The sequence below is a fragment of the Atheta coriaria genome, unplaced genomic scaffold (assembly GCF_025399875.1).
Source record: "Atheta coriaria isolate IRGN ID8LTWV9N9 unplaced genomic scaffold, Caltech_Dcor_3.1 hic_scaffold_15_pilon, whole genome shotgun sequence".
NCBI lineage: Eukaryota > Metazoa > Arthropoda > Insecta > Coleoptera > Staphylinidae > Dalotia > Dalotia coriaria.
Window position 1 is genome coordinate 742,325 of NW_027045457.1, and position 24,989 is coordinate 767,313.

The following is a 24,989-nucleotide window of genomic DNA, read 5'->3' on the forward strand; positions in this document are numbered from 1 at the left end:
TTTGTTTGTCGCGCGCGTATGCCGGCCGTATGTCGCGCGCGCGTTGTGTTTGTTGTGTTTTCCGACATTAGTGTGGGTAGTCGTGCGATTTGGGCGCGTTTCATTTTCTCCGAGAGTTTGCTTGCTTTGAATTGTCGCCGAGCCGTATCGGGAACTCGGCGCGCCGCACTCGAGTCGCGACACTCGTCGTTAGTTATCCTCATGCGCCGCTCTCCTCGCTTTCAATGCGACGCTTCTCTGCACCCGTATGGGCATAATGGCCTCGAACTAGCTCTCCCAACGCTCCCAAATCTCGCAACTGTGGCAATCTAGCAACGAGTAACAATTGGCGTCAGGCATTAGTCTCCCGTGATGGAACATGAACTCGAACCGTGTTGTTTGTCATTTCGTCCTCTCACCCAATTTCAAGCGTATTCCCTAGTTTCATTGTAATGCCGCCGCCGCTGCCACCTTCCTCTGCCTCTGCGATAGAGGAGGTGTGAGAGCCAGTAGCGCGCTCGAAAAATTGTACATGTTCATTGTACAGCGAAAAATGACCTGGCGTTAGTCATCGGGTTAATTCCCTCTCCCGCGCGCGCTCGCGCACGTTTAAAGTTTGGTTCGTGCGTTCGCGTTCGACGCCGTCGGTCTATAGATTATTGTTTACCTTGACAACGACCATGTTGCGAACGGCGTTATTTATTACATCTTTGCGTAATTACCGGCATGCTGTGTTGCCGTTCTGTGCGCGCGATTCATAACGGGCCGGGCTTTGTTTGAAAATTTTGGTTGATTATATCAGCGCTCTATTCTGCTCTCATTGTAGGAGATTCAAAACAGCTGCGATCACAGGCGACGGACAAACGATCGGCTGTTTGTTTAGTCGCGAGTTTTCTTTGTTGCCGGTGAGAATGATAATTAATTGATATTTACCAACAGTTTGAATGTGTGTTTATTTGATTAACAGGTTTTGTATGTTTGCATTCACACTTTTTCGATGTAACAAATCGATACTCAATTATATTACAATCTTAACCACAAAGTGCCCAAATCGGACTCATGACGAACTCCGCTGGGGAAATTTATTAGATGTAATTAGTGATATAACACAAACATTTTACGATCGGTATCAATCTTTCATGTGTCGTGCGTACCAAATGCTGATAACATCAAAACAGAGTCGCATTTTTATGGTTTCTGGATTACAGTCATTTTGAGGGTGGATCAGAGAACGACTTAATTTTCCGCGAACACAGTTTTAATTAACTTTGTTTACGCTCGCCTGACTTTATAAACATTGTGATTTTATACGAGTTTGTACATTCACAGCGCCTTAATTTCAAGGGTTTTAGAGCCCGAGCATATTAACAGCTTTTATACGTTATTGCGGCGAAAATTTAAATAATCATATTCCGAACAAACCATGTAAATCGTTTGTTATTAAAGGCATTTTCTAAAATGGCTATGAAGATCGTATCCCAGTAGCAGTATGGAATCCAGCGTGCATGTGCCGCGTATTTTGTCGTAAATTTATTTATTGCCACCGCAGAAAGTGCGACGCACGGGAATATTTTACAACGTGTGCAAATGCGTTTGCGAATTGACTGTTTGCATTTGTTACAACATCATTCGCCGACTCAATTTTCACGTGCGGTGTGAGTATGCGGAGCAAACGTGCTCGCGTATATTGTGGTTGCGCGGCGCCGCGGAAAATAATTATCGGGACCAAGGACTGGGCTGGCTCACTGACTGCTGGTGGAGAGTATAGTTGGGTCGGCGAGTAGCAAATTTGCATGAATTGCGTGCTCCGCCGAACGACGTGCTCCGCATGAGTTCAATTACTTACTGGCGCGGCGGTTCTGATTTTTGTTGCGACTTCGATAGCGGCGCATAGCCGGGACGTTTTAATTTGAGTTTTGAAATTCGAATCTCGAGACTAGCGACGTGAGTCTTCCCTATATCACTGTGCCAATATTGGCATACGTCTAACAAATCTTAGGCATCTAACGTAAATTTGCACATGCAGAATGAATAGGTAATATCACAATTTCGTCACACGTACTTCCTTCCATTATAATCTTCATTCTAGCAACTTGTATGATTGGGTTTATAAAGTGGATTTCGGTTATAAACACAAGCCTCTAAAATCAGTTTGATAAGAAAGCGATGTTAAACACATGAACTACTAGCTTAGCAAACGGTTTTTTCTTTTGTATCAACCTTGCGCTATTATGTTTCTTACTGCAGTGTATTATTAAGTTTTGCTGCAATCATTTCAATGACACGTCGTGCGGTAATAAAACTTGCAACGAGCTTTTGACGGCCGTCGACGGAGATTCGTCTCAGTTTTAAATTTATGATCTTGATATAAATTCACGGTTTGTGCGATTCTTGGACATTGTCGCTGGCAAGCATCACATCTTGTAATTGCATTTTGTTCTGACCTTTTCAAGTGATATTGTTCTGCAAAAATACACATTTCTGTAATTTTATTAATGCGTTAAGTATGGTTTGCTTTAGTTGATGTAGTAAAGCTGACAACATTGTCTGCGTCCCTAAACTGTCGCAAATCAATGCAGTTTGTTTGTGGCAATAACTCAAACACTAAGAAATCATGATTTCAATGTTTATCTTCGGTATTGAATCAAGTTTACTTTTACCTTGTTCAAACTTCCGATGAAAGCTCATTTTCAACATATGAATTGATCGATTCTAAACTGCAGCATATGAATTTAAATTGTTTTCTTGTTTATTTCCTCGTTTGAAATCGTTTCGTATTTATAAACCGTCTAAACTTTTCGTATAATATTTGCTTTGCATTAGAATGACAAAAATACAAATTTCGTTGCGTTCCGAGTCGTTGCACGAGCCGAAATCTTTTGTTGCTTTTCTTCTTTTGGCCCAAGATAATATCCCTCGAATAAATATGAATATAAATAGAGTTTGTATCAACTCCTTATTATGGGTTTCGTGCTGGCGCTCGCGTTCCAGCTCGCTTTGCATACTTATGGGCAAACGAATGAAGAGCACATTTCAAATTTCCAACATGTAATGTATTAGCCTTTTCCAACGCAGGATAATAATGTGTCTCGTGTCTCGAAAATTGCCGAGGCATCACTGCGGTATATGCTAGATAATAAGTCAAACCAACAGAACAATACCAAAATTTCGCTGAAATGCTCGAAATTACTTGGAAAGTTGTACGAATTGGAAGATCGACTCAATTCTCCTGCACTTCTACGAAATGTAGGAATAAATTATCTCGCGAGGAGAATAGATGCACACTGGTAGAAACATCGGGTAACATCAGTGCTCGTTTGAATGGAGGCAAACAATCGGATCGCGCATCTAACAAACAAATCAGATAAATTGGCGCGAAGAGCACCCAGCAGGAGAGAAGTAGTTCGGGTGTATGTAGGGTAGGAATGTAGTGGAGAAAGGAAGGGACGAAGGACTAAATTCAGTCAGTGCCTAGTTCCGTTATCATCATTCTCTTTTGCATTTCCACCACCAACCCAAAAAGCTGATTCACCTGACATTAGTTTGATTTTATTTGCGGCAGGTTTTATTTGATTTGGTCAATTCTTATTTACTTAATAGCATTTTCTCGTGAATGTTGTTGTTTCTCTGTTTGTTTGGGCCAAGTGTGTGTATATTTCTTCGTTTACAACCACTCATGGTAATAATGCCAGGGCGGCCACTTAGCATAATGTTTTCAGCGGGCTTTTAAAATTATTAAAATGCACGTGTCGAAAAGTGCTCTCGTTTTGCGGTTCGAACACGGATAGGAGGTATTACATCACGTTGGAAACGCGTCGCCTGTATGGGTGTAGCACATATAAAGTAACAACGTGGCATAACATGTGTAGCAATCCGATCGATATTATGACGATGAAACGTGCGCGTACCTGCACGTTGGATTACCTTCGTTTCCGAACGCTGTATTTTGCGGAAACTGTAGCACTGGGTTAAAATATCCGAAATAGGCAATTATTTTTTGGATTCACTTTAAAATTTTATTTATTGTTTGTTACGTTGGCGCGAATTCTAGTGAATATAAAGTTCATTTAGGTATTGAGAATTTTTGTTTGATGTTAGGCAGGTTTTTTTTTGACTCAGTGTGCAACACATTATTAGCTAGCATCAGTTTTTAGCGTGGGTGCCGTCTAGTACTAATTAAGCCGTTTAATAATAAGCGCAATAAGGCTTTTGTTCGCGGTGGGATGTTTTAAATAACGCCACTCGCCGACACCTTGCTCGCTACCGATCGTGAAATGAGTTTGTTGTGGCTGATGCGGAGTAATAAAGGCAGGCAGGCTGGCAGTTCGTGTAGCAGGAAGAATGAGCCAAGCACGAAAACCGCTCGACTTAAAAAAAGCCTTAAAAGTTCCCTTAAAAACTCTTGCGGGCTGTGCAACCACGAAAAAGAGATAATAAAAAATAAAGCGCTAGCATGACTCATTATCTCGAGCAATTTTCGTCAACCGTGAATGCACGCGAAGAATTGCAGGAAAATTAAAAATGATGGCAACGAAAACATGTTATTTATGATACTATCAATTTCGTTTTTATACTGCGGTTAATTCTAAGCTTCCATGAAATGAATTTTAAAACGAAAGTTTAGTCACATCAAGTTTTCCCTTCGATTGAATTGAGAAAGTTAAGGGTTTTATTATTCGCTCACAAAGAAAATCCTATCACAATATGTCGACCTGAAGCAAAGCGATGAAAGAATAGCGCACAACGCAGGAGAACAGAAACAATTTGGCAACACAAAAACCGAACGCGTACGTACAAAAGATACACTTGTAGGTCATGTTACCTACCATTTTATTTTACTTTGTTCATATATGCCATTTTCCGAGATATTTCGTTTTATTACGAACTTTTTTTTACATCAGGTTTTGTTCGTTTCTGCCGCCTCCGATTTATAAAAAAATATTATTTGTCGTTTTGCTTTAGCCTGTTTCTTTCATTAGTAACGAAATGTGGACAGAGTAAAATGAAGCGCACCGCACAGAGCTCATGGGAAATTACGGCTTCCTTAATAATGTTTAATTTTAACGACGTTTAGCGACGTTTAATATTTGATAATGTATGGCGGCATAATTTCGAGATAAATTTCACATTTCCGTGTTGAAATTGAAAGCGCCAGAAGGGTTATTAATGTGTTAATATTGTTTGTTTTATGGGAGAGTTTTTTTTTTGCCGAAGTAAATACGTATTTAAATACGGAAATTTGCATAAGATTTACGAGGTTTGCGAAGTTTTTTCTGTCGAATAATTAAAATTTCGAGTCATTTCAAGAATGTGTCAACCCTGTTGGCCATGAATTTGGAGTTTTGTATATGCGAGCAAAACTACGAATTTGTGTTACGTGGTCGGACGCGTCGCCGGTGTCGACAGTTTCTCCTTGGAGGCGCACATTTCGATTGCCACGTTTCTTTTGCAATAGATTTGGTTGACACGCAGTAGAACACTCATCAACAATTTTGGAAACGTGGCCGCTCGATAAATACTAATCGAACTAAACGTTCATGGTTAAAGAAACATCAACATAAAGACGATGTTTTGTCTTACGTAATGGCAGGTAATATAATTTATTAACGAAGGTTTGATGAGCAAAAAGTTTGTGACTGGTTGAAGATGATAAACGGTGCTAGGTTTTTCATAGACAAACTTTTATGCATTATAGGTAGTACAATCGTATAGCATCACTTTATTATTACTTGGCAATTACCGTAAATGTTTGAAACCGTAAATGATGAGGTATTGTTTTTGATGTAGGTCTTTTACTATAGTTTTACGACGTATAGTGCAAACACAAATTGGAGGTAATCAACCGGTATTATAACGTAAATAGAGAGATAGCTATAGAAAATTAGTACGTACCCGTTTCTAGATGCATCTCTGATGCAGTGAATCAATGCGAAAATTCATAGATTAGATATCGAAATGTGTATGAATAAAACTGATAGAAACTTTTATTGATGTGTTGTGTATGATGTTAATGTAAGTTTTCGTGTTATAAGTATCGACGACATAATTTTATCGATACATTAATTAACAAAACAAAATATTAACGAAATAACAGTCGCTCTAGTTTATATAACTACTCATTGTAGTTTGCAACGGCATATTAATGACTATTATGATTACTATTATTTAACTAGCGTTGATTAAATATTTAATGGTAGACGGTAATAAAATACATGCAGGTGCATGTGTAGTGATACTCATGAATCATACACATTGCGCCCACAACAGCTGTTGTAATATATGTGAAGTGCGCAGTTGACACCCGAATACGACATACGCGTGTTTTAATACACGTTGCGCTGATAACGCAACGCACTTTATACAGTCTCTATTAATTAATAACAATAGTACGAGATATGTAAACATACAACTTTGCTTGGATATTGGGACTAGTCAACCTTTACCGAGCAACATCGAGTTACAAGCGTCTAGGTTTGCACTTGCCACATCTTTGCTTACACTTGTATGTGCTTCACTTGACTTCGCTGCACTTCACTATCGTACGAGTGAGGCACTGACACGCAGCCGTGTCTGGACAACAAGGTTTCTTCTTGGATTCCTAGCACACGGTCATCACGTTTGCGGCACAGCGGCGTGCAACGTGCGCCGCATATCCGGTGGCTGTGGGCATGGGTATCTGTTACCAACGACTTGAAATGACTAGACTTGAACGCAGACTAGACTACACTAGACCCTCCAGCAGCATATTCAGGAAGAAAACAGTATTTTAAATGCAAAATGTATCATGTAGAAGCGTTTACTCGGATCGCTGTAGGTATGGACACAACTTTTGGGTTGTTATCCTCGTGTGTTGGTGTTGTATAATTTTGTAACACTAGAAGTTACCAATTTAGTTGGGTCCATCTCGTTTAAATTTCCATTTTGCTAGTTCGTAACCAGTTTGTTGCTGCGTGGCTTATAATAGTAGTTGTGCGCCCAGCCGGTTTTGAACCTTCCTGTCCTTCTAGTTTTCGTCTAGGGCGTGCTGCTTGATCCGAGAACGTGCGAAGGGCACGACACCAGAAATAGAGGGTACCGACAATTACCCCTCGGTTTTAAACTCGACGCGCGCTCTGCTCGAGCGGCGTTCAGTCGCACTCGTAACTTTGTCTGTTGACGGTCGTTGCGCGTTTGTTTCCGGTGTTGTTTCATTTGGTGCTAAATTCGCACTCATGTGAGCGCTCAAGTTTAAAACTTTCATATCGTGTATATAATTGTAAATATTTGTGCATAGTGTGTGTGTACAAAAGTTGTGCATTTTAAAAGCTCGACAACTTTTGAATTGTATATTTGTACATTGTGGCGATAACCCGGAACAATGCAAGTAATGCACAAGAACGATAAAAGGATATTTGACAAATATTTCGTTGTAAGTTTTTCCGTAAAGTTTAAAGAATATGAGAGAAACCACTTTAGCCAGATATTTTTAAATGTATTAAGACAATCCGAAGCGCTGAACGGCAAAAGTACACAGACAGAAAACACAAGAACAGATGTTCAACTAAGTTCATTTTGGTCGATTCCACACCATTCGGGACGCGTTGGTGATGCTCCCTCCGTGAAGAGTCGTCGTGTTTGTAAATAAAGCCAGCGGCGTGTGTGTATTCTTATCCATTTGCGACGTTGCCAACTTTTCCACATTTTCGTCTCGCATTCTAATTTAGATTTTCATTCTTGATTTCATTATCATTGAAAGATTTCGATCAATACGTTAGCCAAAAATCGCGTTTGCTAATATTATGGGTGATCTTGAGTCACGTCGCGTTGCGAAATATTAAATTTAGCAACAAATTATAATTTTGCTTTGCGCTTTGTTGGTAATCCAAGTCTGCTCTATTGAACCATAATAATTTACGAGCACAACGACGACCATGATGATCCTTGGTAGTTTCGGTGTATTTAATTCAAATTAGTTTTAATTACCCGTTCGTGGTTCACGTCATTATCATTATAATAAGTTATTTATTATTCTCTTGAATCATGAACTTTTTATTTAACTTCATTTAGATGGTATTTTCATAGACTATGCCTGATTCGAAGTAAAGTTGTGTAATATTATTCATAATGCTGATGTTTTTGTTTTCATTTTCACTTTTTTGTCATGCGTGGAAGAGTGTTTTGTCAGCTTCGTTCATTTTGCCATTATTGATGGTGATACGAATACGTTTTTACTTTTGTTTGTTTTCGTGTGTGCGTTTTCCTTTTCGTTGCGTTTTTACTTTTATTTAACGCGACGCATAATGGAAAGTAAGTACAAGTGGACTGTGCAGCGCGCGGCGGCAGGTCTAGCGAGCTCGCAGCAGAGTATGTTTGTGTGCTACGAGAGTGAAAATCCGGTCGGTCGCGCCGCGTCGAAGTTGCGACGCCAGCAAAAGCATGTGCCTACATGCGCGCATCAAGATTGCGACCAACAACAGAGCGTGCAGTAAACACGCCTGCGAGCAATCAGTGTGGTGTAATTTCTGGTTTTTGCTCTCGTTGGTCTCGTTATTTTCTTCCAATTTGCAAACGGTTGCCGAGACACTGAACATGCGTGTGTGATATGCAAAGAATTGCAGCGCAGCTTACCTATATATAGATATAGCGTAGCGTAATGCTTTGATCTACATGGTAGTGTAAAATTAAACGAGGCGATGAAGTGATTATGAGAGTAAATGGTTTTTATTTCATGATAATGGTCTTGCTTGTATGTGACTAGGTTGCGATGACTCGTACTTGACCAGTTTTCGATGCAGCTCGTTTGAAGCCGCTTTACGTTTGTGTTTTGTAGGCAGGGCTGAGTCGATTGAGGCGTGCGTCGGTTACACGCCGAGCCACCGCAAGCCGGACTCTGTTATGCCATCGTGCCATCATTATGCCGTCGTCGCCGTCTGCTGCACGCCGATTGCCGGTTGCCTCGCTTTTCTGTTGGAAAGACACTGGCACGAATTGTCTTGTCTGTCTGCCATCCACGCGCTTCCCATCGCGCCTTCGACTTGTTCTCGTTTCAGGCTGGCCTTCGGCTTGCTACGATTTCGACGCACGGTGGCTTCTTTGGTTAGGGGCCACAAGAACAAAGCGCATGACGAAAACAGAGCATTGCTCATTGCATTACATTACGTTGCATTACACGTGTATAGTGTATGCAGCAGCGGGGTCCATTCCGAGTCTCGTCGCAACTCTCGATTCTTTTCGGGGTCTGGGTAATGCTGTGCCAAGAGCACGAACGCAAGTCGGTCGTCGTTGCGCGGCGCGCATTTACAAATGACCATCTCGCGCGGAGCGCTAGAATGTTGGCTAGTTTGCTGGTTGGCAGAGACCGCGGTTTCGCAGAGTCAATGTCCCCACTGCCAAGGCCGTTTCGCGCTACGTTCTCGTACGCTGCTGTATAGAGCGTCCGCGACCGGCTTTTGCCATCATCACCGCGGCTGCAGCCAGCATTCATCGAGCAAGGTAAACCAAGGTCCCCTTTTGCGATTGAGAGGACAACAATTGTGTTTTTGTGTGATGCGCTACTACCAGCAGGGAATTACAAAGCATCAATGCTTGAAATTGATTTGATTCTCATATGGCATCCGTATCATCGGTACGCGAATAGAATATTTGTGTGTGATTGTTTGCACTTTTCATGCCAGTGGAATGTGCTCTGAAAATGCAAATCTTGATCTTGATTTGTTAGTCGTTTGCTCATTACTCAGCACTTTTGCAGTTGACTGGGCTTTGTTCGTGGAATTGTTTGATCACGAAGTGCACTGTCATCTGATTTATAGATATTAGAATTTTCAATCGTACCTACTTTTATTACTAAAATGGCAAGATATTAATTGAAAGACACTTTACTCGTAGTTTATTTGCCATTAGACATGTTTCAATTAAATTTTATGTTGGTATTATATTAATTATTTCGATATTTCCGCTTACAATTTACGAAAATGTTTTTTGTTTGTACTCGTAATTGATTTTGTTTCACGTTGAACTTTGAGAGGCTCCGGTTACTTGTTAACACTTCCCTGTACGCTGTGCGTGTTAAAGTATTAGTAAAGTTGGGCAAGTTATATTTCTGAAATAGTGGGCTGCTTTTTCTAACTTTCCTATCGAGTACATTCCGCGTTTTATTTCCGAACCGAAATGCTGAAAACGATTCCGGTGTGTTTTACTTGTAAGAGGAGCGCACTGCTTTGAACCTAATTACAGAAATTCTTTCGAGTAGTTGAGAAGTTTATATCTTCTGGTTGTTTCAACGCTTTGCACGAGATAAGCATAGTTTTTCTAGTTGGTTAGCTGTTCTTGCTTTTCTTTTCAACATATATTATCCTTGAGTTTCTGATCTCTTTTTCGACGTGTACCTATATATGCTTTGTGATCTGTTTTGCTTGCTGCATAGCATGCTGCAAGTTTATTGAGGCGACCGAGGAAAGAAAACTTGTTATTGTTCGACGGCGTTCTTCTGGCTAGCTGGGGAGCATCTTCTTTCGTCGTGCTGGCGCGCTGCTCGCATTGTAAATGTTACAATGCACGCTTCTTCGTGATGAAGCCGCCTGGCCTCATGTCGTTGATAAACTTTAAGTTTACTAGTCTAGCCATCTTTCCGCGCCTGCCCCGCGTTTTCAAACCAATGTATGGGTTGTGTGCTTTGTAAACTTTTTGTTTTTCCGCTTTTCTTTGCATTGCTTGCGAATACCTACTCGTACAAGTATATTTTTCTTGCGAAAAAGTAGAACATTAGGAATGTTAAAAGTTTAGCACGTTTGCGAAAAACAGCCAAGTGAAAAACTGTATATTATACACAATTTTCTCGACCTCTCAGAAAAAATCTACGATCTGAAACTTTCTACTTTTGTTTTTTTCTGCTCTGTACAGTTTCTTGCGCTATCATGCCCCTCGAGATTACATTTTTTTTTGCGTTGATGTTGTTTTTGAAAGTTTGGTTATGATTTATCGGCACACCTCGTAAATTCCACACGCAACTAGATGATGATGTATTTCTAGGGGTTTTGGGCGTATATCTTTTCATTTTTCTACCTTCGTGTGCGAAAAGAAGTACTAAATCAAGCAGTGGTAGAAAAATTGTTTTCAGAAACATGATTTGGATGAGTATGGTTTATCTGAAAATGGGTGTTTGTCCTTCGAAGCGAAAATGTAAGCTAGCGGCAGTGTGAAAGACATATGGAACGTGGTGGAAATGGGAAAAGGCGCGAGAAATAACACGTTTAAAAGTGTTTTTCACTTTTTTTTATTCTACCCTACGCTGATGAGAGAGCAATGGGGAGTATGGGAACACCAGCAAGGTGTTTTGGTTATTTATTTACCACGTAATTAAAATTTGATTCATAATACGATTCGAATAAACCGCTGATCGAACAGTACCAGAACAATGCTTTTGCGATCGATAACAAGAGTCTAATTAAACCAATCAATTGTGTATGAAGTTATGACGTGCAGTTTCTAATCAAGTCAATTAATTATTTAGCTCATTATATTATTCATGACGAGGATGTGTTATAAAGAATACAGAGAATATGTTATTTTATAGTTTCTGGAATTCATTGCATCTATTGCTCCAGTGTCTCGTGTCAGTGTTTATTTTTATATTATCAACGTGTTATATATTTTTTGCGTTGAACTCGACTTGCATTAACGTGTTTGCTCGAAAAACGTCGCGCAAGCAGAATGATTTAATATTTGCACACGAGGAAAAAGATTTGTTTGCGTTCCATTTCGGCGTGGTTGTTTGGAGCTCATGTTTGTATGCGGATTGCACAAAAGTGAGCAATTCGGAGTGCCGGCTTAGTTTCAATGCTTCAGTTACGCCTGCCATTGCGTACCGCGTATTGTCGCTGAAAAATTGCGAAATTCTTGAATAAATGGCCCTGAACAAGCGCAAACTGTTTGGATTCATGGTGAGATAAAATGAAAAGTGATACTTAACATCTCCATTACATCTGAGCATTTATAAATTAAAAATAAAATGCAGATTGTTTTTGATTTTACAAATTCCATTTACAGCACGTCTGTTTTTTCCAATTTCCATTTTTATAAGCTGATTTGTTTTTGCACTGATTTGCTGGCACATTTTCAATTTCCTCATTCGCGTCGCCATCGTCAATGTCGTTTATGTACTTGCGTTTGTAGCAAAAATATGAAGTCTTCTTGACTTTCCAAGATACCAAATAGCTAAAAAACGTATGGTAAAATCTGGAGAAAAAATGAAGACGCACAACAGGATTGACTCATATTACCCCACTTCGCCTATTCACGCGCGCTTCTTCATTCGATAATAGAGAATATTATGGTTTGCCGTCGGTCGGAATAAAGCGAAGATTATGCGTTGTACGGGCTTCGGCTTTGTAGTTATAGGTTTCGGCTTTCCTGCTGGAAGAGTGAGAGAAAAAATGCTTGCGATTTTAGCGATCGCTGTAGGAAACACTGCGAGACGCTAACCTACTCTGTCTGCGGCTCGTCTCCTACGATTTCCGAAGCTTTCCGCGCCGCGCGCACGCTTTTCATTTACTCTTCGCCTTGCTTCGGGTTCGTCGTTCGAGCGTGAGCTTACGTCCGATCGCAGCGATGCGTTCGCGGATTTTCCGCGCGTCGAGCTGAGTGGCCGAGTGCCTCGGAAACCTTAAACAAACACAGCGTAAACAAACTGCCAACTCGAATTTCAGCTGATAAATTGATTTTTAACGGGTCGCACGTATTTCTCCAAAGTAATACGAGGCTATAGTTTATTTTTCGAGAGTGGCATAACTATGAACGAAATGCAAAATCAATCATCTCATTGTTATTATTGAATGTAAGATTCGAAAGCGTTTTATTTAGATTAAAGCTAAGATGTTGATAAAATAGTACTTCATATGTAAGCTAAATTTGATTCCGTGGTTTTCCTGCGAAAACACTTGGTTTTGACGCCAAGTACAACAACGGAAAACAACGAAAAGGAAGCCTTTCCACAAAGGCGTGAAACTAATTAATCACACACTTGAAACTTTGTCTAGCTTGGCGCTGGTTGTGCATCATACAGCACTCGAGCAACGCGACCATTAATTCATCACGAAAACAACTCGCGCACTATGGGTGCATTTTAAAGTTAGTTAGATTAGTTTATCGTTTGTTTTGATTTACCTTTTGCCAAACTCAGCTTAAACTCTGTTTATATAGTCCTATTTTAAAAACAATAGTTTCGTATTTTTGTTTGTTACTACAAAATAGGATATAGCACGTCCATGCGTTAATATTTACGATGGACGATTAGTGAGCGGTCCGCTTTTTTCTTCTGTTTGGTAGCGGTGGCGAGAAAAGCTCTGCTCCTAAACCCGACTCGGAACAAAAGTAATTCTTTGCCGGGGAAAAATGATGAATTGCTTTTGCTGGAAGGATGGAAAGATTTTCGTTTGTTATTTTGTGTTTTTTCTGGCTCGCCTGTATTCCCTCCCGAAGGAATTAACTTGTATTCCTCTGCTTCAGTACTTGCGTTTATTTGTTTTAATATTGATGGGATTTAAATAGAAATGCGAATTTATGGTCTCGGTCTTCGGTTCGCCATTACTCAATTGATGGTAATACGTTAGTATCTAGGTCATTTGTACTTTGTACATTGAGGTAGAGAGGGATTTATTATTTGGACATGTTTTGTCCTGTTTAGAGGGTAGATTATCAGCGCGTTTAAATTCCTCGCAGAGCGCGCTAAAACGTTTCGCAGTGTCTATTTGTGGTTGTCTGTTTGAAATAGTTGATCCTGGTGCGACAGCTTCCTAATTCGCATGATGTGCCATTCGGCAGGCCATTAGTATATTTGTTTGCGACGTGTGTGCATGTATTTACTCGTGTTGTCGGTTTGTTTTACCTTCACGTAAGTTATATCACTTTCACGATCCGAGTTGGATTCGCGTTGAATTTGTGTTGAAATGATTAAAATGGCTGCGAGACAAGTTGGGTGTCTAACTAGGACCGCTGAAGTGAAGTGGAAAGGTTTAAAACAGGAGTTTGTTGCTTGTCGTGTGTGTGAGGGTGCGGAGGGTGTGCCCTGGGTGGCGAAATGCAGCGATAGGGATATCGACCCAGGTTGGCACCAGCATCCTGCCTGTTATTCTGAAGGTTACTTCCTTCGAGGAGGAAATAACTTAGCTTGGAAACGATACGAAGCGAAACGTTTTAAGCAAACTCTTTCCATTTCAGTCTTTGCAAAAGTAACTTTTAACTTTGATAAACTACTCTGGGAATTAAACAGAAAGGAATTCCTTGTATTGATACAATTTTCGTGGCAGTCGATTTCTTATTTTGAACCCTCATGTTGTATTTTTGTATTAGTATTCTCTTGTTGTCTGTTCTGTCATACCCCAATCTTCATGTTTGTGTCGTTGGTGCTTGTTACAAGTACAAGTGTCGTTTCCTTCGTTGGGCACCTATCATTTTGCTTCCAGACCCGTGTTCCACTCTTGACCAACCCTCGATTGGTCATTGCGCTCTCCAAAGCCATACTAGCCACTCTGGAGCGCGCAGATAAACCCCAAGCGGAGAACGGTTCCCTTTACCGATATTGAATATGCACTGAAATGCTTCACTTACTTCCACCCGTCGTTGAAATATTCCACCAATACTCTTCAGACTAAATTATCGGGTGGATTATATACCAAGTGTTGTGTGCATAATATTTACAACATGCAGTATTTTTATTCATCGGTTACGCAGCATCATATTGAAATGTCAGTTTTGATAGTTTTGTATACTTAGGATGTATTGGACGGGGTTTGTTGTGAGTGCGTCTATAGACGCGAACCCTAATATTAACAATATTCCTTCTCCTGTGGGAGCAGGCAGGGTGCGACCCAAACGCTTTCGAGTATAATGCGGATATGCTAATGTCTGCGTGGCATTTTAATATAACAACCACCCCTCGGTATTTTGCCTTCCAAAGTTTTGGAAAATCGATACAGTTTTCGTGTGCTTAATTGTTGATTAAGAAATTTCATAATTAATAGTTTTAAACGGTGCATGAACAGCATCAAAATTTCAATTTGCACGCTGTCAGGTGCAGTTTTCATTTTACTGTTTGTTCCCAATTTCATTATGCTTGATTGGGATCGTGTGGATTGTAGCTGGAATTTACATTGCTTTTATTTCTCCGCATCGTATAATGTAATAGTAATAGAAACAGCATGGCATTATGATAATGTTGTTTAATATTGAGTTTTTATGTGCTATTATGCATGTAATATTCATTTTATGTTTTCGATCAATAAAGGAATGGTGAGGATAGAGGATGGAATTGTAGGTTTTGGATCGGGGTAATTTTTGATCAGCCAAGGTTTCTTTGTCACCGCATTTTTACATTATTCATTTATCGGTAAATATAAATTAATTAAAACTTAATTCCATTCGATCCTATTGTGTCGCTTGGAATCAGAATGCCATAACTGCACATAACACACAATGAAAGAAGAAATCCTTTTAATAATCGATTTCAGTTGCTTGAATTCACGTTTCCATCGGTTGTTATTTCTCCGGTTTGTGTTGTTGCATTTTACATGTTGATTTTCTGTGCACAATCGCAAACAATCTGAAAATAACATTTCTATTTGTCTGCATTCTGTCGGTTTCCTTTGTGCGCCCAGTCGATTTCAGTGACTTCGGAAGCATTTCTGCCACTTTATGTATGGCTATTTTGCGTCGCGCTTTGTATGTACCTACGCCGCCATGCCGCCTCACGTTTGGCGCTAGATTTCGTTTGTAATGTATGACCGCCATTACCATTAGAACGTACAATTAAATCTAATTGATAATAATAGCGCCACCGTACGCGACAGTAGGGCCACTATCGGAATAATAATTTTTAATAAAGTGCATTACGAAATGCAGCTGCACCCGAATGCGCAACATCTCCGCTAAAATGGTTAAAATGTTATTTTACTTAATTTGCGTTTTACGTCTTTTTTGTTTAACGCTAATTGTGTCGCATTATGAAGACTCATCGGTTTTCTAGCAGGTGTCGTCAATGTTTGCCTTTTATTGCGACACTTTCCAACTTTCCGCAAACTTTCAACGTGTTTGATACTTGAGTTTTACTGATATTCGTAAATGTTTCAAATTAATTCACGTTGATTAATTTGTCTGGTTTTTTGTTGTTGCAGATTGCTCCATCGGCTAAGAAAATATGGGGTTTAGAAGGAAAAGACGGAAAGAACCTGACACTTCATCCGCTTACACATGAGGGTGTTTGGCGGGATCACACATGGGCTCCAGGTAAATATGAAAAAAAAAATTAAGTCATTACTGTTGCTGAAATTTCCTTAAATGAGTTTTCTTGCTATTCGTTTTGAGCATTTTCAATTGGTATTTTCCACCGCAATGGGCATCTGTCGGTAGTCCTCTACTGCGTCTACGTTAGAAGAAAATAAATTTCTTTAATTAAATTTACGAAATGCAATTAAACTCTCCTTTTGTTTCCGAATTTGTGCAATTATCTTCCTTCGAGATGTTCCCCGAAGCGAAGGTGCCGCTGCCGGAGGCAAATGCGTATGTGCGCCCTCTTGAAAAGAGTGATGTAATAGGAAACGGGGCGGCGTTGCCGCACAGACTTCGTTGTTTACGTAGTTGTTTAAAAGTTTAATCGAATATTATGCTAAGTGCGCTGTTGACGAGCTCGAGAGCTGCTCATCGAAAAAGTTTGCGCTGAACTTTTCGACATTAATATATCCTCCACATGCTTTACAGTTTTCTCTAAAATTATGCAAAGATTAAGGCAAATTTAAAAATCAACACGAAAAAGGCTAGACAAATGTAAATTGCGTTGTAAATCGTCGTCAAAATATAGCCGATTTGTATGCATCGAGGTTTTACATTATTTACAGTCGCACGCTGGTGGAGAAAACTCAAATTCCAAGCGCGCAAGCCGAAAATCCGAGCGTTCTCGCTTAAATAACGACCCGTAATGCGTTTATCTACATTTTCCTGCATTCAGCCATTTGGCACTCGGGTATTAGCCATCCCATCCGTGTGGGATTCGCTCGAATGTTGGCCATTTTGGCAATGCGCAGCAGCAGCAGGGTCAAAGCGCTCGCCGTTTGTAATTAATTAATATCCGCAGATCCAGCCGTCCGGATGATTGGTAATGCGATAACGATTAGTGCCTTGTTGAACGTCCTTTTGCATACAGGTTGGATCACCGCATGCAAAAGCGCAAACTTGCGCAACAACTTTGTAATGCAAATATGACCGATGTATACCAAAGCTGGCTGAGCGGACTGTGTTCGTGATGGACGAACCGATCGTGTGACGAATTTTAAACTACGCGCATAATTCAATGCTGTATAATTACTTCGCACGCTGTTATTTTGACAAGTTTATTATTTAGCAACAAGTATTGCATGTTCAACAACCGCAATGTCACTTTAGTGAGTAGTAATTTTTAGTTTTGAACCATTATCGAGTTATATATGATTAGTCGAATATAACTGATATTGATTTTTCTGTGTCATTTTCCTACTGACATTCTGCAATTTGTACGCCATAAACCATCTATATCAGACTTTCACTGTCATTAATTTACGGCGATTTCCATTTGCGTTTCTGCGGTCTATTTATCTCTCGTCGCGCGTCCTCGGCGTCTCTCTGCGTCGCCGAGTAAAGTGCGGTGTCGTACAATTCGCCGCACGCATTAAATAATGACATCTGTTCGATACGCGTCGCGAAACGTATAACGTTCGTATGCGCTGCTACCAGCCAGCAGCAGCAGGAGCCGGTTACCACAGCGCGCCTCTTTGTCAATGGGTGCCAAAGGCAAACGGATATTTATGGTCGCGCGCGCTTAGCAATAACAATTAATTCTACCGACAAGCGCATAGCGTAAACGAAAAGCAATAACACACGCGTTCTAGAGGAATCACCATGGATGCCATGAAGAATGAAATGGAGAAATGGAAAATCAACAACAATGCGATTTTCTCTGTGTGGGTGTATTCATTGGACAACGTGGAAATGAGCAGGGGGGGCGAAATTTCGAGGGGGGAAAATTGAATATTGAATGCGACGCATGTTGTGTTTACGCGGCGCCGAAAACGATGAAAATTCGAACCAAAACTGGGAATCGTAATTTTCCTACACTTGGTTGGCCCACCATTTGCTTGGGTTTCAATTCAGCTCTGGTCATAGATTTGGCTGTGGGAGTAATTTAAACGTTCGCGGAAATTCCAGTCGGGCGCATTCTTGGCAAAGCGGCAACGAGTTCCGGGATGTTGATTTTCGAATTATCATCCTCAACGAATTTTGATATTCCTTTCAATTGTGTATTATATTGCATCGCAAATGCTCTAAATCAGAAAATGCAAATCATGCATTTGTATCAATTCTGATATCCTGGCGTTCATTAGGTGATAATGTGACTGCCAGTGTGATGAAATAAATTTTCAGTCATCAGGTTCGTGTGTGAATCCAATCGAAACACAGTGTTAGCATTGTAATTGAATGAAATTTGAAGGTGCGGAAAGCGCAGCAGCACTGATTACAAATCTCGTATCGCTTTGTCACTTTGTGGATTCGATTGCAGCAGCGAGGCGGCTCGACGTTTTTGTTTGCCGCCCTGTCGCGGTGGTCCGAAATTTTATTCCCTGGCCCTGACATCGCTTCCGCTGCGCCGCATTCGGCGATCCGCTTGCGCTCTTCCTCGTTTTGTTTCCCGCGCGTACCGTTTGTTAAAGTTTAAATGAGCAATAGCCAGGCAAAACTCGCTCGGTATGCGTGTGTTAGAGAAGAGTAGGTGTGTGTTGTGTGTCGAAGACGCAATCGCCGCAGCAAGCGAGAGGGTGTGGTGTATGCGTGTGTGCGTCAACGGCGGCGGCGGCGGGCGCGTTTCGTTCGGGGCCGACCGTCGACTGATTGAATTCGGCCGGGTGGTTGCCCGGGCGACAGACGCCAACGTGGCCATGGCGACGCGAGCCCGGAACACGCGCGCACCCCGACCGCCTCAACACCGACGCCGCCGCCGCCGGCCGCAGTCGACGCCCGGCACGCCCATCCGCATACATCTATCAACGTTGTTTTTCACAAACATGGTTAATATAAACACATATTTTAATTGTTTCAATTTAATAAAGTGCCAAAATGAAACAGCTGCTAAATATCAATAGTTTTAATTTAGCTGACATGATGGAATCATTTCTGAATGCACTGCTATTGCATTTTCATGTTTCTATTATCATCATGCGATTCAATCGTGTCTTTCATCTTTTGCTCTTCTCGTGTCGGGGACTATCTAGCCATCTTGATGCAATATTAGTTCAGTGTACATGGAATTCACCGCACGAACTAAGCAAAACCAGTAAAACCACAAAAGCACCACATGCAATATTCAATTACACACTCGCACACTACACTTGCTCATCCTTCTTCGAAAGGCCCACGCGACCAGAGTGAAACACATCAGAAAATACCTGACGCGCAGGCAACGTTCACGGATCCATATTTCTATGCGCCATACACTCTATATCCTGGCAACAGCCGATGGAAACCCGATCATAAAAGCTTTTCCTGCGCAAGTTGTCGTCCATGTAGGTCGTAAACATGAACATGTAATACTCGTGTTCAAGTCGCAGCGGTGTGACGAAACCGGAAACCGTGTAATGTCAGGCGGGTCATCGCTTGTTGGCGGTTAGCGGAAAAATCGCCGACGCACTTTTCGGCTTGCTGGCTCTCGCCTCGTCGGCTTGCTGCCGCTCTGTGGCAGTTAGTCGAGCTGGAATCGCAGAGAACCACCACCTGCCGGCCCCGCTCGTTCAATTCATGTGCTGCTGTGAACCAGCCTCCGCACACGTGCTCACGTGGCGTCGTTTTATGACCGCACGTAGCCGCGAAATAATTAATCAAATGAATTTTTAATTCTAATTACCGCCCATCTCTCGTCTCTGTGAAACATGAAACACGTGGGGCAGCATATTTGACAAAGATGGCAGTGCATTTGGATGGCTTTCGAGCGAGCGAAATGCGGCCTCTGGGATTTTTGCTGCCTCTTTTGTCTGTTTTGCACGTTTTGCCGGCTGGCCCTACGTGCAGCTTGTGGCATAGAGTGAAAACGCGGGCAGTACCTTGAATACTAATGCCGGAAGTTGTCGCGCATCGCACGCGCCGCGCGTGTTTAGGCTTGGTTGAATGTGCCGCAAACCGGGAAGAAGTCATTGCCGCCCCAAATTGCGAATCGGATACTAATTGAATTTAATATCAAAATATTCAAATACGAGCACTGCCAAGTATCTGTTTGTGCTTGTAAGCCAGCCAGCACGGCCAACGCTGTTGAGGAAGAGTTAGTTAGTGCTTTCGTGAGCGGGCGGGTGAATCGCTGGCAATTAACTTGCAAATTTATGTTTTACATATTTAACGTTTTGCACTGGAATTTTGCAGCTTTTGGCCAAAATTACCGAGAACCGGGCCGAACACTGAACAAACAAACAAGTACAAACAACAACGAATAAAGTCAAACAAGGCATGAAATTTGATTTACCGAAATTACTACTTGCTGGAACAGTACAGTCTATATAGATCCTGTTTGGTTCGATCATTTTTTTCGTTTGAATTTTGAACATAATTTATTTTTGTTTTACGTTTCTAGTTAAGTTAATGCAAGCGAAATCAATGTTACAAACTTTGTGAATGTATTGCCGGAGCGTAAATATTATCTTATTTATTTTGCGCGCGTTGGCATGCCAACGCCCCGAAATCCACGAAACCTACAAAATGTGCTGTGCTCATCGCGCGCTCGCGAAATCGGCCAAGCGGTCGTTGTTCGAACGACGTTCATTCATTCGTCGCTCATCCGTTAAATTTTATCGCTTCCGAAAACATCGATTTTCTTTTTTCGTCCGCTCCATCTTCAGCATGCACGCCTTTATTGCAAAAACAATAAAATGTGATTGAATTGTTAAGCGTGCGCGCGCGCAAACGTGAATTTCATGCTTGCTTAATACAATTTAAAATAATACAACGCGATATTAAGTTTTGTATGGCGTACACTTTATTGTATTGGTGATGCTCTTGCTCGTTTCACTCTGCATACATTTGCGCGTGGCGAAGATGTGTGTAGCGTAAGGGGAGAAAAATTACTGAATCACGCGGCAAAATCCAGACGATGATAACAAGAGCAATGACTCGACCCGGCGAGCGAAAGCAATTAATTCATCTTAATGTGTGTTTCAATGCAAAGTCAACTCGTGAAATATTAATAATTCTTTGTTACGCCGTTTAATAGGCGTTATATTCAAAGGGGTGTGTTTTGTATGAAATTGCTTCTTTGGCATAAATTACGGCGACTGTTTTATACATTCAATATTATATTCGTTTGCAGCAAAAATGATGTGATTTAATTTCGAATACGAGGTCACGGTTAATATATTACGCGTCGGGCGCGGGAAATCGTTACATTTTAAAGGTTTGCTGCGCGCCAGAGCGCCGATATGACAAATTCTTTATGAACGTCGTGAACGATCGAATCGTTCGTCGAGCGAATGAGCGAACAAATTATTTTATCGATAGACCACCAGTGGCAGGCAGGCAGCTTTGATGGGATGTCTACACCTACAACTCAACGACACGTTTTTGACAAACCGAAAATGACACGCGTTAGATTCTTTTAATATCGCTTCCAGTGAAATTCGATTAAATATTTTACAACTAGCATTGACTATGCGCATATTTAGGAATGTTTGCGGCGTGTTTTATTAATAAGCTAAATTAGTCAAGTTATTAAATATAAATACATAAACTGAATGGAAAATCAATGGTCATTAGTGTCATTAGATATTAGTGACGAGAAATGAATCGTGCCAAGTATCTGCCATCTTTTTGAAGTCATTCTGATCATTTGGAGCAGTAACAAATCGAATTTCCGATTGTATACTTGATGTATTGTCTGTTCTGCGTTTTTTTTTGTTTTCATTGGTTTTTTGTTTGTTTCCGTCGGTTCTCATTTCGGTCGTCAATTCTCATTTATTTACGTCCCGGAAAAAATCTATTCTTATTCCAATTCCTAGATTCTCGTCGCGTTCCGTCTTTATTTTGCTTCCTTTCATTTGTGCTAGGGCCATTTTGTTTCCTTACATTCTATTTGTTGGGTTCGTCTTTTCCGCGTTAGTGTTGATTGCCGGCAATACTACGCAAAGATAGAGATTACGTGTGGTCCGATTGGGGTTGCGATGTCGTCGTGCGTCGCCCATCTGTCTCGCCACTGTGTTTGCACGGATGCCGCCGTACGGCGTGTAATGCGAGCGATAATGTCGACGTCCTCGCACTCCCTCGGGACGTATTATTTCGCGGGATAAGAATTCAACAAAGAAGTTATCCAACGACTTTAGTATGTTCTCGATTTTGTAGTGTTTTGTACTCGGTGGTCGGTACTCATGCGCGGCGTAATGGCTTGCGGATGCAGGATATGTTGTTGTGAAGACTCCCAAGCGCATTTCGGGACAAAGTCGACAATGTAGACTTGAGGGCGTTTGTTAGGTGACTCTCGGATGGTGGGCATTAATAAATGTCGAGCAGATTGCTCGTCCGAAGGACGCCGACACAAAACACTGACAAAGTGCATGATTATCATTTTATCATTCTGCAGAATGATGGGACGACGATCCTACTGCAGGGAAGAACGGGTTGGCATGATGAAGAATGAGGAAATGTGAGCTTGCGGGAAAAGAGGAGTTGCGGGTTGATAGAAATGAACGACTGGCGGGCCGATAAAGAGAGGACTGTGATGCGGCATTCTGGTCCGCGCTCAGGACGGCGGAAAGCAAGGGTGATGAGATTGTAAAGCGCCTGGAATAGGGTTGGATGCCCTCGTCTGCGACGCACGTCGTGCTTTGTCGATGGGGTTATTAATGATTACGCATTAGACTGTTGTTCGGCGTCGACCAGTGACAAACTTTTAGCAATCTGTAATTCAAAAGTTAATTAACACTTTCCCTTCAAGCATCCGATTTCCATCTATTCATTTCAAGGGTTTGAAGCACTTTGGCGCCACACTAATTGATGTATATTTCTTCCAGATCATTCTGTTACTGCTCCACTTGGTTTGGGTCGCCGCGGTGGCTATCCCGGTGGTGTCGGGGGTGGCGGCGATGCGAGCATACTATCCCCACGCGGTAGCGACACGCAGCCCACATTGGGCGTAAAGATGGTTGAGTACGTGCTGGGTACATCTCCGACCAACAAGGATAGCCTCGAGCCGCGTATGCGAGCACTACACCTGGACGATAAGAACGATAAGGATAACAAGCCTGCTAGTCCAAAGGACGATGGCGGTGGTGTGGTGGTAAACGGACAGGTCGCCGTGCAGAACGGACAAGTCGGGCAGAACGACGAGGACGGCAAGGGATTTAAGTAAGTATTAATTTCTTCTCGTTTTTCCCGCCCGTCGCGTGCACACATGACGACCGCGGCGGTTCCGGGCATTAGCAGGATAGGAAATAGGCAATGAAAAGTCCAGTCGCGTGCTTCATTGAATTTTATCCGAAATTGAATGGATCCTGAAAGCCCACTGCCGAAAAGGCGGTTTTGCTTTTCACTTGCCACGTTCGTGCGGTTGGCGGCGGTGGCGTGGCTCTTCTTTAAGGCGGACGTCTCCTGCATTAACTCCTAAACTTTGTGAATTTATAGTCCCACGGTCCATGCCCTAGGCCAAGTGAGCTACACCTCTCGTTTCATCCCGCTTCCCGCATCACTTGGTCATGGCTCGAACTCTCTAGTCTACTCCCCTGCTTGGAAAGTTGGAATTTATTGCCGTTGCGTTTTATATCCGATTGCACCTCGGTCGGCACCTCGACCACGAATTTATATCATCGAATTTTATCATTTTATCACCCTGCAAGGCCTGCAACAAAGACGTGTCTTCTCGTGCCGGGCGCGTCGTGTTGCAGTTGACCATGCCGGATGCTCGTTTCGCCGATAACCAGCTGCTCTTGCGGAGTGGAGTGCTGACTGCTGACGCTGCAGGGAAACACGAGAACGGCGCGAACGACGAGCGCGAGCAAGTGCGGTGCCGTACCTGCTGCTGCTTGTCTCTTGCTCGGCTAACCGATAACCTTGGACGCGCATTATATAAAGAACACGGGTGCTGCGGACGTGTGAGTGTGTAGGTCCTGCGGTCGGCGCATACTATTAAGGCTAATGAATATTACTATAAATAGGATATATTGCTAGAACGCTGGCGTGTGTTGTTACGCTAATTATTCAACGCTGAAATATGGACTCATATGATCATATTATCATGCTTGGAGGTTAAGTGTATCGCGTATCGTTGGGAGATGTAGTATAGTTAGTATTTTCATTTTTACGTTTGGTAGACTTAATTTTATCATCGTTTTCCATGTTCAGCGACAATCGTCATATTCAGTATAACAAAGGAAACATTAGCTGAACGAAACATTGAAATGAATTCGTACATTGTTATTTTTTATCGACGCAACTTTCTTTATTTTTTTTTATTTGTTTGTTGTGCGTCCCAAGGAGATGTTATTTCTCGTCGTCACGCAATTTCACTGCTGATATTATATAAGTTCCTCTTTAAAACCCTAGTATTTTGTTTAATGATATTCTTTTTTCGTTTTGTTTAAACAAAAATTTAGGAAAGTGTTTGAGTTCATTTTTTTTTCTTTTTATTCGGATTTAAAATTTAACACGCGCTCATAACGTAGCGGCAGTGGCCGCCTTTTTTTCTTCTATCATGATGTTAGCTTTGCGTGGTGTGTCACTCTCTCGAATGTATATTGCCCCATATTGCGGTTTTTGGTGCATTGCGCGTAATTTTCGCCCCGCACGCCCGGTTAAACGAACGGCACACTCGGTGCTACTCTGCCATGTATTTTATAGTGGAGGCGGTGGCGGTGCTGTGCGTTTCGGCATGCTGCTACTGCATGCAAGAAAATTCTGCGGTGCGGGAAGGAGATGAGAGAAGCTAGCAAGGCAACGCGCACAGCAGACTTCCAAGGCAACACAATTCGCGCTTGCATTACGGTAAT

General features: G+C 41.8%; 1 protein-coding gene across 1 annotated transcript in view; it reads left to right on the top strand.

Moving 5' to 3' along the window:
* The window catches only part of LOC135802041 (maternal protein pumilio-like), a 105,024-nt gene that overhangs the window by 13,709 nt on the left and 66,326 nt on the right, over nt 1-24,989 (top strand). The window contains 2 exon segments of the mRNA XM_065315576.1: nt 16,125-16,236; nt 23,019-23,352. Of these exon segments, the coding sequence (XP_065171648.1) occupies nt 16,125-16,236; nt 23,019-23,352 (446 nt within the window).